Here is a 13,900-nt window from a genome sequence, read left to right on the forward strand (position 1 = left end):
CCTCCAGTCCTGATGTGACTTAGGCACTTTAATTATATTCAGTTGAAAAAGTTAAGATGCATACAGAAGGCTTCAGTAATTTCCCTTCTGACTGCTGGTTCGACTAAAACCTGGAAGCAACGCAGGTACGCGAACAGCGCGTGCCTCCTTGGGCGGTGGGATATGTGAACAGGTGGCCTTAGCGCCCACCTGCAGCTGCTGTGCGGACGAGATCCCCCTGCCTGGGGCCGGCAGCCACGAGCACAAGGCAGGACGAAGGTGCAGGGATGGAGAGCCCGTGGCTGAGTACGGGACCTGGGGTGGGGTCGGGGAGAGGCTGGGGCCGGGCCAGCAGCGCAAACACCCATAGCATCGGCGGCGGAGTAACGCCTTCCTCACCAGGACCTCCAGTCACTCCAACTCCTACTGACTTCCATCAACATAACGTAAGCTAACTTTCCCCTGCGTGGTGGAAAATACAGCCCGTGAGGCTGCTTTCAATCCTGAGCCCCAGAGAAAGATCATCTCCAAGGGGCACCGAGTCAGCGTGGGACCGACCCCAGCACGCCTGCGGGTCAGGCAGGTGAGCTGAATGGCGGAGGGGCTCAACCTGTTCTTGTGTGGATGGCAGCTGGAGGCCCCGGAAGCACAGCCCCCAAAGTGCTGCCCGTCCTTGGGCACGGGTGCCACAGCAAGGCCTTCAATGTCTTCTGAGTGGCCAGAACCCAGAGTCCTGTGGGACCTCCGGCTTCTCGAGGTCGGCTCGAGTGAAAAGAAAAACTACACATACGCAGCGTAGGTCGAACGCACCCACAGCTAACACTGGCCGAGGCCCCTGCTCCCCGGCCCGGGGCAGCCTTCCCGATGCCCCGAGGGAACCGGACGCGCCAGACAGACAGACAAGCCCGGAACTCTTAGAAGCAATGGGGTGCACCTTGCAGCCTAAGGCAGTGTTCAGACGTGAGACCATGCTGACCCCAGGGTCAGGGCAGCTGGCTCTTTCCGACACAGAACTTAAAAGACGATTCGGGAACTTGAGATGCATGAGAATCGTTTCCCCCATTTCTTTTATTTTTAAAACGCCAGAACCCAAACTACCTGATAGTCGGCACGTTCTTGGATTTGCACTCATCGAAAATAAAACGCAACGCAAGGAACCCAGCCTCCGGGGAAAGCAAGCTCTGGCCCTCGTGCTTCCCCTTCCCCTCCAATCCCTAAGGTCGCCTCTAGGAGAACTGCTGAGAACGCAAGCAGCGCGGCACACCTGCGGCCACTTCCCGCTGGACTGCGCCCTCCTCTTGATCACTTCCACCGTCTTCCTGCGCGAATCCTGGTCCATCCGGGACACGAACACCGGCCGGATGTACTTTATCAGAGCTGAAAGAGAGGGGGGCGGTGCTTGTGTTGCGGTGCTGCTCACAGCGCCCGGTGAGAGGTGAGCCCCCACAGGTGCCCCGAGGGCTGTGCCGTGGCGCAGGCAGGCAGCCAGCCAGCCAGCGCGGACCACGAGGGATCGGGGAGGGGGGGCACTGAGGCTTCAGTGGACTTAGAGGATGGCCAGAAGCCCTGCAAACTGCGGGGCCCACAGTAACAACTCCAAGCGTTCTCAGATGACAAATCAGGAGAAAGAGACAGATGGGGCTGACCCCATGGGGCGTGGAGAGCCTTTGGTCACCCGTGTCACTGGTGGGGGGCTGTGGGGGGGAAGTGGGGAGGCCCCAGAGCCAGAAGGGCCTGGGGCACGTGGCTCAGACCCCACCAGCCTTGCTGCGGGCTGAACTGTGTCCCTCAGAGACACAGGCTGACGTCCTAGCCCAGGTGCCTAGGACTGACTTCGTTTGGAAACAGGGGCTCTGCAGATGCCGTCAAGTTCAGATGAGGTCACACTGCGCTGGGGTGGGCCCTGATCAGTGACTGGTGTCCCCGTAAGGAGGAGAGAGGGAGAGATCGCCACGTGATGACAGAGGCAAGGACGGGGTGATGTGGCCATGGCCGGGGGAGGCCCAGGAGAGCCGGGACCACTGGAGACCGGAGGGCGGCCTGGGATGGACTCTCCCTTGGGACCAACCTGCCGACACCTTGATTTTGGACCTCTGGCCCCCGGAACAGTGAGAGAATATACATTTCTGCAGTTTTGAGCTCTGTGGTCTGTGCTGCTTTGTCACGGCTGCCCCAGGACACTCACACAGACCCCATTCCAGCAACACACACACGGCCCCCAACACGCGTGTGAGGTCAGGGCTCCCTGACCGAAGCTGATGGCGATACCCAGCCCACTGGTCCTCTCGAACGAGGATGTAAAGGCGGGAAGATACTTCTTAGAAAACTTTGCACTGATGGCAGGCAGAGGCCGTGGCAGTTGGTCCCTCCTGGGCCGGTGAGGCCACGTCCCCACCTGCTCTGCCCCAGGGCCACACCTCGCTGGTACCAAGATGAGCTCTGAGCTTCTTTTCTGAGCATTTCTGTTACTTGTAAAGAGTAATATTTCATGACTTACGTCTTGGAGGTCTTCCGAAAAGCAAAGAAAAACCATTTTAAAAAAGAATAAAATCCTATCTAGTTGGGTCCATGGCGCTCACAAAATCTAAGTGGATCTCAGTGATAGTTTTTCCCATGTCTCGAAACATTTTGCTTCTTCACCAAATTGGAACTCTTTTATCCTTCCGCACCAATTACTCCTGATGCTGCTAAAAAATGACCATGAGAAGGAAAGGGAGGTTCGGTGGAATCACCCAGAAGGATGGGGCGCAGGGAAACAGGTGAGCCCAGCGACCGGCCTGGCCGAGCACGGCGCCGCTTCCCAGGGGGCGAGGGGGAAGGAGGCCGGCTCACCTGGCGGGGGTGGGTTTTACCGGTCAGAGCTACTCTGTCTACACGGCAAAGAGAAGAAAGTGGATGAGGAGGCTTTTCCCAATTCCTGGACGGACGCGAGGCCCAAGGCGCGGAACCCCGAGGGCTCTCTGGACCCAGGACGGCAGGGGTCCCCGACTGCGCGTGTCCGTGGGGACCCCACCCGAGTCCCACCCGAGAACTGCACGCTTCTGAGGACAGAAGGGACACGCAGTCTCTGTCCCGCGAGCCCCGAGCCCGGACAACAAGGGCCCGATGCCCGCTTCGCCGAAAGGCCGCGGGCGGCTCTGTGGTCAAGACATTTGAAGCGGTGGGTAAATGCATGGGAGGGGCAGGAAGGAGCCTCCCCTGGAGCCTCCGGAGGGAGCGGGGCCCTGGGGCACCTTGATGGCAGGCTTCTGGTCCCGGAGCTGGGAGAGGACGAATTCCTGTGATTTTAAGCCCTCAGCTTTGGTGACGGGTTACGAGGTCTCAGGACGCTCATACACCTGGATTTACGGTACAGAAACTAACTCAATGGGACAGTTACTGAGCTGTCCCCAACTTCCAGAGCTTCTGTGTGATGAGGGTGACACGTTCTTCTTAGAACTTCAAGGAGCACTTCAACACCTCACAGCCAAGGGCACTTGCGTGTTCATAAAAAATGAAAATCACAACAATATCACAGAAGAAATCACAGAAAAGAACACAGGGATGCAAGGCCCAGGTGCCTGTTTCACGTGGGTGTGAGCTGTGTGGGCGTGGCTGTGCTGCCACCGTGACCCGGACTGGCCGGCACTGGGGCTTCACTCCCAGCAGGACAGGGGCTCACTCACTTCCCCATATCGGGATGTCCCTGCTCTCCGCCTTCATCACGATGGAGGACATCGTCATGGTGACGGGGATGGCATCGAAGTAGGAGGAGTGCGGTGCCAGGGTGAGGATGGCGGCCTCGGCGGGCAGCGCCCGCCGCCCCTTCACGGCCACGCGGTGGAAGCCGCCGGCAAACCACATGGTGCGCATGATGGCCTTGAGCAGGACGTCCACGACCCTGCAACAGAAGCGCAGCTGTCAGACCCAGGCCTGGCGGGGGACGCAGCCCCACTGCCCACACCCCATCAGGGACTGTGCCAGTCCCAGGAGACCTGCCGCCACTGTCACTGAAACATCCGAGGAGGGAAGGGAAGGCGGCTGTGCTTTCTTCCCTCCGACTGTGCACGTGGGCAGCAGAACGCTGTCGCATCCGTTCACTCAGGAAGACGGAAGCCGTCTCAGCCCCGTTACGGGGACAGCAGCATGTGAGAAGGGAGGCCCCCAGGACAGAACGAGAGACACAGACACGTCGGGTGAGCTCTCAGCATCCTAAGGATATAAGTTTTAAATGAAAAGAAATCGTCGGCACCTAAAATGCGCGCTGAAGTGTGGAGAGGCGGCAGAGCTGAGGCCAGGAGCAGAGACGCGCTGGGCGAGCCCCACCCTCGCCTCCCGCAGGCGGCCTCAGGCTCCGGGATGCAGCCTTCTCCGGATGAAATTAGATGGACAATCAACTTGGAAAACAGAGTAAAAATCGGGCTAGATTAACTGAATTTGCTTCTTATTTATTCTTTTTTAAACATATGAGAACGTAAGCATCTAAACCTGCACATTCCCTTTCACGGGAATCTCTGACGCTACAAACCAGATCACTGTTCACGTCCCTGAAACCGCGGTGAGTGACGGCCCGGCGGGCGGGGGACTGCAGGCCACGCACCCGAGTCCTTGGGAGAAGGACCCATGTCTCGCTGTGCTGCTGGGCTACGTGGGCGATCAAATTGGGCAAAAGCCACTGCATAGAAGCACAGGAGCCTCAATCCTTACTGGACTGATTTCCCAAGGGGCTTAACAACCCTCGCAAGAGAATTCCCAAGACGAGCCCCGACAGGTCTGAGCAGGTCTCTGAAGCGGCACCGCGCCTGCAAGGAGCCACCGGGAAACGACCTCCTCCGACCACGGGCAGGCCCCGCACGGTCAGTCGCCCACGCAACGCGGGGCCATGCTGGGCGCTGCGTCTAGAGCTAGGCGACCACAAAGCGCGCACTTCCATCGCCTGTTCTGCTGCACAGTTTTAAATGCACTTCTCTGCATGCGTGTTATTCTTCACGATAAAGTCATGTACAAAAATAAAAGCCAATGGATGTCAGCTGATGCACAAGGAGAAAGAAGCAAGACTGCGGGGGAGGCTGCAGTGGGAGCGCAGCCAGTCCCAGGAAGGCAGGTCCAGGAGGAGAGCTGGTGAAAAGGGGGTCAGATCTCAGCCCCTCCATCGGAGACACACCCGCCACCTCTCGGGTCCAAAGGTCAAACAGTGACCGTGATGTACAGGGACAGGAAAAACCAAATCTGATAATTCTCTAAGGTCTTGGAGGAATTCTGTCCCCAAGCTGCCTGTGGGGAAGAGATGCCTATGGGTGTGGGTACCGGCCTCAGAGCAGAGCCCCAGCCACTGCCCAGTGCAGGGCCAGCACCACGGTCCCCAAGGCAAGGGCACCAGTGACACCGGAGATGCCAGAGCTTCTCCAGGGGAAGGGAATCGGGAGACAGGTCTACATGCTCAAGGGCAGGGACCTGCACCCCGACTCCATCTGTCGTTCATCACACAGGTGGACACCTCAGACTTGGACGTGTGGGCAGAACCAGCTACATGATGGATAAGAGGAGTATGACCCTGAGGAGACCCGAGGGCAGGCATCGGAAGAGACGTGTAAAAATCCACACGAATCGGGACATTACAGTGCCAGGAGAGAGGGATGCTCTGAAAAGGTCCAGAGGACAAGAAAAAGAAAATACTCTTGCAAATCAAAAGTCTCATGCAGAAATACCGGTTCCCTAAGAAGGCTCAAAAACGCGGAGAAGGGGACCTCCCAGAACATGCAGGAAAAAGAAAAGGACGGAACTATCAGATACAAAGAAAACAGTTTCTCAGAGTTGAAGGAAGACCCAGATCTCCAGCACCATCGCAAGGTGCTCAGCAGAATGAATTTTACGAAGAAGACTCATGTTATTTCCTTTGAGAATTTTTCAAATTTCCAACGACAAAGAGAAGACTTTAAAACCTCCCAGAGAGGAACAAACGGGTTTCTAGCATCAAAGCTGCAGGTGTCAGCAGCGCATCTCCAAAGCTCTGGGGACGCATGACGTGAAACCTGCAATTCTATACCCAGTCACACTACCCACCAACACAGAGGAGAGAATAAAGACATTTCCAGACACAAGATGTGAATGAGTTCCTCCTGCACATCTTCCTTCTGAGAACCCAATACTCCAGAAAATCTTGGAACAAAGACAAAGAAAACAGGCCCAGGAAATGCAGATCATGCCTGAGAGCGCAGCAGAAGAGAAACACACGCCACGCAGCGGCCAGGGCCCCGGACCCTCCGGGAGGAGAATGAATCCCAGGCAGCGGCCGCAGGACTCTGGGGGTGGAGAATTTTGAGGCTACACTCAGGGCTCATTATTCTCTTGGTTAACAGGCAAAATAAAATCGGAAATTCTGTGAAATGGAAAACACAATACAAGAAGTAAAGTTCAGACTGTACTTCACAAAGCAGGCAGATGTGCAGGTGACTTTGGAAAACCGTGTGAGAGAGAAGCACATGGTGATGCCGCCCACCACCGTCACCCACCGCGGGGCCCCGCGTGTGCAGACGCGCAGGCCGCCCGGTGCCCCTCGGGGTTGGGGTCCGACCCCGACAGGCCCAGAGCTCATGGCTCCTTCCCCAGGGTGACAGAGGCAACGGCAGAAAAGCCACACACACGTGCGGAGGGCGTCTGTGTGGCGCTGGGAGGAGGGACTGCAGGCCTGCCCTCGGCCACCCTCCCTTCCCCACCACTTTGCCGTAACCACCAACTCGCGTTACTCCAACGAAGGTGAGAAACGCCACCAGCATACACGTGGCGACTCAGAGTCGTCATGGAGATGACCCAGGGATGGACGTCCCCACACGGGGCACTCAGGAAAGGGCATCCTCTGCGATGGACCGACTCATGTCACCCCACATTCCTGTGCTGGAGCCCTGACCCCCAATGTGACTGTATCTGGAGCTAAGCTCCAGTGAGGTCCCGGGGTGGGACTCTGATCCAGGGGACCGGTGTCCTTACAGGAGAGGAAGAGGTCTTGCCTGCGAGGACGCGGCGTCTGCAGGTGGACGGAGGTCCCGCCACGAGCCGTGGCTGCTGCCCCTGACCTCCCACTTCAGCCTCTAAAACCGTGAGAAACGAATCCTGCTGTCTGAGCCCCGCCGTGGTACCCGGTTATGACGGCTGAGCTGACCCTCCTGAACCCTGAGTCGGCCAAGGGCCAGGGCCTGCAGGACTGGTCAGCAGCGTCTCCTGCCCTGCCTGGTTGGGTTCTGTAAGAAGTTTTTACAACACTCTGTGTTTTGAAACACAGAGTCTTATGCGAAATTGTGTCGTTCCTCCTTTCGTTGAAAACCCAAGATTTTATTTTAGGAAGATCTGACTGACGTTAACTTATATTCAGCAAAAATCCTCCCTGATCAAAACAAAACTCTGCTCAAAACCACACAGCTGTGCCTGGCGTGAACCAACCCAAGGCCGCAGCTGATGACGTGACGTCCTCTACTCGGAGTCCCGTTACTGTAAACTTGTTTCCTCCTAACTCCCCGTGTCCCAAACTCAGGACCTGCTGTCACTGTGTTTCCTTTGAGGAGCTCGGGGCCGGGTGTTTGTTCTTGCTTCCATGGAGCCCAGGGCTGTGCACCGAGTTCCCGAGAAACACTGCTGTGTGGAGAGCCCGTGGGCTGCAGGGGGTGGGAATTCAATGTGGGCGGCATGTGCAGCTGGGGTACATGCCAGTGCACATATAAACACACACATATGCGCACACACTCACACGTACACAAACACACACGCATATACACACAGACACGCCCATACACACATATACTCAGGACGACGCTCAGGCTCTGCGTACCTGAGCACCCAGAGCTCCCGGGAACCTTAACCCCACATCTCCCCACGTGGGGCACATCAGGTGTGCACGTCACACACACACGCACACACACACGGTGCCTCTGTGAAGCGAGCGGGCTGTCGGAACTAAAGTTGGCTGTGGCCCATTTATCACCCGATGAGACCAAGTACATTACCGCAGACAAGAAAAGCTACAGGGAGTCAAAACAGGGAAACCGAAACAGCCCAGAGTCACCTGTTTTGAAAAGACAGACGCCGAGGTTGTGCGAGGTTTCTTCCTTCGTGGGAGAGGACAGCAGGGAGGCAGGGGAGCCCAGCCCCAGGACAGAGCAGGGGGAACAGGGAATTAAGACGCTTTTGATCAAATCATTCGTAATTTGTAAAAAACTACAAAATCTCTGCTTTCTAGCTCTGGGTCCTCAACCAAGTGAAAACTGAAATTCTGATTCCGATTTGGTCTGGATTTATTTTGCTTGATTATATATTTGATACCAAATTCATACTTTACAGTTAAAACTTTAAAAAAAAACCCCAAATCTCAAGGTAAAGCATGATTTCCAAAGAGGTTAGAAAACCCAGCTGTCTATGCACTCGTTCACTCTTTCATTCATTCATTCACTGACCCGTTCATTCATTCATTTGGGAGAGACTTTCCTGTCCCTCAGGCCAGGCTCCGTGCAGGGGGCACACCCACGGAGACAGCCACGTCTACCTTCTGGTTTCTAGGGAGGGGGAGAGACCATGGTTCACTTGAAACTGGGGATGGTCTGAGGACGTGAAATGTTACCACGAGGAGGGTGAGGGGTCCCCAGGCACCATGCTCGTGAAAGGCTCAGAAAACCCTTGAACCTTAACTGGCTGTCTCTGCCCTGCATGTAACTGCTGTTCTGACCATGGCACGTGGGCAGCGGGGAACCAAGGTCCAGGATGGGCGCCCGTTTCCACAGCCTCTCAGGGCATCAGCATTCCAGCAGCTCAGACACTGGGAGAGAAAGGAGGGGCCTGAGCTGGTCCATAAACCTTGCGGGCCGGGCAGCAGGTAGTTTAGGCTTTGTGGGCCTGTGGCCTTGGCCACAGTGACCCCTGCCCTCCAGGACAGCAGCCCTGGATGGTGTACAAATGAACGGGCAGGGCTGCACCCCAATAAAACCTCATTCACAAAAACAGGCTGCAGCCGACCCCCAGCCCTGCGCTAAACTAAGAACACTTCTGTTCTGAATAAACCGTCCAAGGACCTTAGGATTGATCGGAGATGCAGACACAGGAGGTGGCCAGCAACCTGGTTTTATGACCGGAACGGTGTCTTCTAACACACTGGAAATACTCACCAAAATCCTTCCCATAGCTCAACGTTTTCCTTCACTAGAAACGGCGTGTAGTTTGAGTTAAGGGACAGCTTTAGGTATTTAAATACACAAGAACATGCTGTGGTTTCATGTCCTCTTGTGAGGCCCCTGTTGGATCTTCACTTAAGGTGGATTCACACGTCCATCCACACGAAGCAGAGACCACACCAGCGGCAGCAGGCTGACATGCGGCCTCGAGGGCAGCGGACAGGCAAGCGCGGGACCCCTGTGCTCAGGGCACAACACGGCGGCCACTCGGCTTGCGGGGCCCTGGAGGGAGCCTCAGGGCAGGATGCTGGTGGGGGGAGCGCGGGCCTGCAACACCCCCCAGGGCCCCCACAGACGTGCACTCACCTCCGCCACAGGGCCAGGGGTTGCTCTGGTTCCTGCTCAGCGGATCCCAGCGAGGCCACAAGCGCCAGGGGCCAGGCGAGCAGCATCATGACGGCGGCGACCAGCAGCCGGATGGGAAAGAGCGTCAGCGTCATGACGGCCACCTGCGGGGACAGGGCACGGTCACGCGCGGGACTGTCCTCTGGGCTCCTCGCGCCGCCCCGGCACCCGCCTCCCGCGGACGCTGCGGCCCAGTCCCTCCTACAGCCACCGAGGGGACGCCTGGGGTCGGGGTGCTCTCCTGGCCGACGGCGCTCCGCCCACTCCCAGCACCCCCCGCAGGCAGCCCCGCCCCCGAGCCCCCTCCTCAGCGCGCCCAGCAGCCCCTGCACACAAGGATGCTTTCACGGGGCCACAGGCACAGAGCTGGCAGGACTGGGCTCAGACCACAAGGAAGACGGGGACTCGGGGACTCTCCAACCCCAGGAAGTCACAGACGGGATGGGGGCCCAGCAGGGAGGGAGGGGGCGTCCAGAGCCACGGGCCTGGTCCGGTGGACGCGGGGAAAGCAGGCTAGGGCTCCGTGGGGGGGCAGGCCCTGCGCACGAGGGGGACACACGGTGGACGGGCAGCTGTGGCTGAGGCACCAGCACTTCCGCAGGCAGTGATGTTCTGCCTCCACACTGGGGGTGGGGGACATTCAGGAACAGCGTGTTTTGTGATGAACTTGATCTCAGGCGGTCGATTAGAAAATAGGGGAGCGGAGGGATGACAAGACAAAACTCACGGAGCCTTACAACCAACAGATATGAGTTTTTGATTATTTGCAAGAAAATACACTTGAAATACGTAGGCTTGGTGCACAGGAGACAGGAAAGACGGGAAGAGACCCAGGTCCGTGGTACCGTGTCCAAGCTGCTCACCCCACCACCCGCCACGCCCGTCTCTGCCGCCTGCAGGCCTGCACGCTGACCGTTCCCTGATTCTCTGGGGTCTCCACCCAGGCCAGCGCTGCCCGACAGGAATACAACGCAGGTCACGTGTGCCGTTTTACATTTTCTAGCAGCCATGTTTAAAAACACAAAGGTGATGAAATTAATTCAACATGCAGTTTATTTAACCCAACACGCCTAAAATACCATCATTTCCGCACGCACGTAGCACAAGGCGTGGACGAGCCAGTTCACACTATCCTCATCACGTACAGGGCATCCGGCGTGTTCTGTGCTCATAGCACATCTCATTCACGCGCCACATCCTAGGTGCCCTACAGCCACGTGTGGCCTGTGCCGCCCACGGTGTGGGTCCAGATCTCCATGTGCTGTGACGATGGTGACTCTGAACGGCCTCTCCCCCAGCCTTCAGGGGCTGGGGTCCCCTGGCTGAACCTCTGGTTTCAGCACAAGGTGGAACAGGGCCGGTGACCCCGGATCTGTCGTGGCCGCCGCTGGGGACAATGCTTCCTGTTAAATGGTGGTGGTGGGGGCTCTGCTCCAGGGGGTCAGACAGAGCAGGAACGTGCTGGCGGGAACGTGCCTCCCACCCCGGGTTTTCTAAGCGTCTTGTTTTGGGGTCAGCGTGAACGGGGTGAATGTCACCACAAGTCTTCCCTGCGGGATAATTACGTGCTCATCTGTCACCCTGTCCACGTGACCCATGGCAGCCACGGCTTCTCTGGTGTCACAACCTCGGTTCCAGCGCTGGGAAGCCACCTCTCTTAAGGCCTCGCCAGGTTTGTTTGCCAACACGCGTCTGGAAGGCGAGCCTGGTCGCGTCCCCCGCTCCGCCGTCCTCGGGTCCTGCGGTCACCACGCCAGACACCAGCGCACCTCGTTGGAGGAATTCCTACGGAGCCTCCTGATGGCTGTTCCAATGCTTTTCATCATTTATCTAGATTTCCTATTTTCTGGAGTTATTTCAGTGTTTCTGTCAGGGAGGAAATCTCTGGGCGTCCTTAGCAGGCTTCTCCTCCCACCCGACTCCCCATCGTGCATTTTCAGGATAATCGTGCGAACCGCTGCCCTGAAGTTACATCAACCCTGCCCTGATCTAGGCGTCGTTCATAGCGTTTGTGCTTCTGAGACCCTTCAGGCCCGTGCTGACAGACAGCCCTCCCCTTCGCTAATCTGTTTACAGAACCACTTGCGCATTTGTTCCTCATCTCTGCTGTGACCTATTCAGTCGCATTGATTTTGTATCTTATAGGGGCCTCTCTCTTCCACTCTGAGTGTACCCTAATGTTCTTTCTAACTTCTTGAGGAAAGAGCCTGGAGCATATTTTCAGAAATACCTTATTTCCCCCAAATTCACATGGAGAAGGCAGCTTTCTCTAAGGACTTTAATTCAATCCCACAGGTTTTAAAATGTAGCCTTTCCTTCATTTCAAAACATATCCTCTTCCATCCTTGCTGTTGTAACTTTGCTGCAGAGACACCCCACCTCCTCGCTGGCGGGGCGCTGCCTCTCGGTCTGCCTGTCACCTCGACGGCCCAGAGCTCCGGCTCCGGGGGCTGTGCTGGGAGCCCCGCGTACCCGCTCGTCCTATGACCCGTGGCCGCTGCTCCTCCAGGTTGCAGGGCAGCTGAGTCACTGGATACTTTGCGGTGTGTCCCCATAAATGGACCCTAAAGCCGGTGCCCGTGCCTTAGACAGAATGGCAGGCAGCAAAGTGCTGGACAGGAGCTCCGGGGCCAGCACGCTCAGAGCACTCACGGGTCGCGGACACGCCCCGACTGTGCAGCCACATTCCATGGCCAGGACGGCTGCTACTGCAGGTAACAGAAGAGAACAACAGATCTCAGGGCTCCAGAAAGAGCACCCAGTTTCCCCACGGCTTCTGAGGCCCCGGGGAGGCAGCACCCCAGTCTGTCCGGACCAACTGGGGTGATGACGAGGCGTGAAGGGGTGACCCTGGAGTCGGGGCAAGTGCACGGTTCAAATTGCTGGTTGACGAGCGGATGGCTTCCCGCAAGCTGGCTCGCCGGCCACTCCCCGCGGACAAGACGCGACCACATTTGCCTCGCAGAGGATGCATCTCTGTGTGCCTTGGGGAGGCGGTCCTGGTGTCTGAGTTTTGCAGCCAGTGGGGAAAGGACGTGTGAGTGACCACACAGCCTCGACCCTCGGCAAACAGGCAGGCCTCCCACAGACGAGATGGGCAGGTACCAACGGAACGCGCCGGGGTGGGGGGCGGGGTGGGCAGGAAGCACGCGGGGGCCATGGAAATTGCTTGGAGGAGGCGGGTCCCTTCAGGAGCCCACGGGGGGTGGGGGGACCGGTTTCCTGAGATGTTGCCCACAGCTTCAGCCCTGGGCCATCACCGGGGGCCCATCACCCTCAAAAGTGCCAGATCAACTGTATGGTCACCCTTCTCGAGGGCCACACTAGGGCTTGTAACACAACCCTTGAGGGTGACGTGCAATGAGTGCCCAGCTGAGCTACTTGGATTAAGCCATTAGAAGTTGTCTGCGAGAAACCGTCCCATGGAAAAGGGGTTTAACAGGCACAGACGCAGACATGCGAGTCCTCTGCACGTCCGTGTCGTCGGGCAGCCGGCTCAACCCAGACCTGAAGGTGCACTGCCCACTCTCGCCCCGCACACTTCAGCACGAGCCCCTAGCAGAGCGGGTCCAGGAGGCGATCCCTCCGGGCCTGGGCACCGCTTCCTGCCCAAAGGACCCAGGGCCCCAAGCAGATGGCGCACTGGAACGCACGCAGGAAGAGCCACGTGTGGTGGGAGCCTCACGCCCGCACGCCTCAGGGCACACGCTCACGTCCACGCGCACCCTCACCCACACCTCTACTTACACACGCTCACACACGCGCCCCAGCCTCCCTGGTTGCCTTTGGACGACCCTACGAAACCATCTCCCGATCGTGACACTGGCCTAGGGGCAATGTCAAGCTTCGCGCCGCCTGTCCCGTGAGACTGTCCCTCGGGACGGCCAAGGGGTGGGGGGGCGTGTCCGTGGGGGCGTCCACGGAGGGCTCGCACAGGCGTCCAGAACCCACCATCCAGGCACGTGTGTGTGACAGAGGGTCCCGCCCGGAAGCAGACCAGCAGGTGGGCGGGGCTGGGCGTGCCCGGCAGGAATGGGATCTCTCTAGTTGTGGGTCAAGCCACCAGCTTCCAGAAGACACGGACGACCAGCACGCAGTCGGCAAAAGGAAGGCCAGGAGACACAGATGCACCAATACACTGTAGGAAGAAAACCAAGACGACAGGCTGGACGGGGACCCTCTGATCAGAGTGTGTGTCGCGGGGGTGGGGGGTGGGGGGTGGCGCGGCTGTAGCCAAGAACCGCCCCCGCCCCGGAGCCGGGGTGACAGTGGCCTGCACAGCGGCTGCCAGCGGCTTTGTCCTTGAGTGGCAGATACCCACGGGATTGCTACTGGTGAAAGGACAGAGTCTGGGCTCTGCTTGCAAATCACTGGTGGGGGAA

The 13,900-nt window shown here is 58.0% G+C and overlaps 1 protein-coding gene across 1 annotated transcript in view; it reads right to left on the reverse strand.

Annotated features, from left to right (window-relative positions):
* The window catches only part of LPCAT1 (lysophosphatidylcholine acyltransferase 1), a gene marked incomplete at its 5' end in the record, with an annotated part of 38,723 nt that overhangs the window by 12,303 nt on the left and 12,520 nt on the right, over positions 1-13,900 (reverse strand). Inside the window, 3 exons of the mRNA XM_082652509.1 lie at positions 1,244-1,356; positions 3,645-3,859; positions 9,480-9,622. Of these exons, the coding sequence (XP_082508635.1) occupies positions 1,244-1,356; positions 3,645-3,859; positions 9,480-9,622 (471 nt within the window). The remainder of the gene's footprint in view (positions 1-1,243; positions 1,357-3,644; positions 3,860-9,479; positions 9,623-13,900) is intronic.

The sequence above is a fragment of the Grampus griseus genome, assembly GCF_964374135.1.
Source record: "Grampus griseus genome assembly, chromosome: 3".
Taxonomy (NCBI): Eukaryota; Metazoa; Chordata; class Mammalia; order Artiodactyla; family Delphinidae; genus Grampus; species Grampus griseus.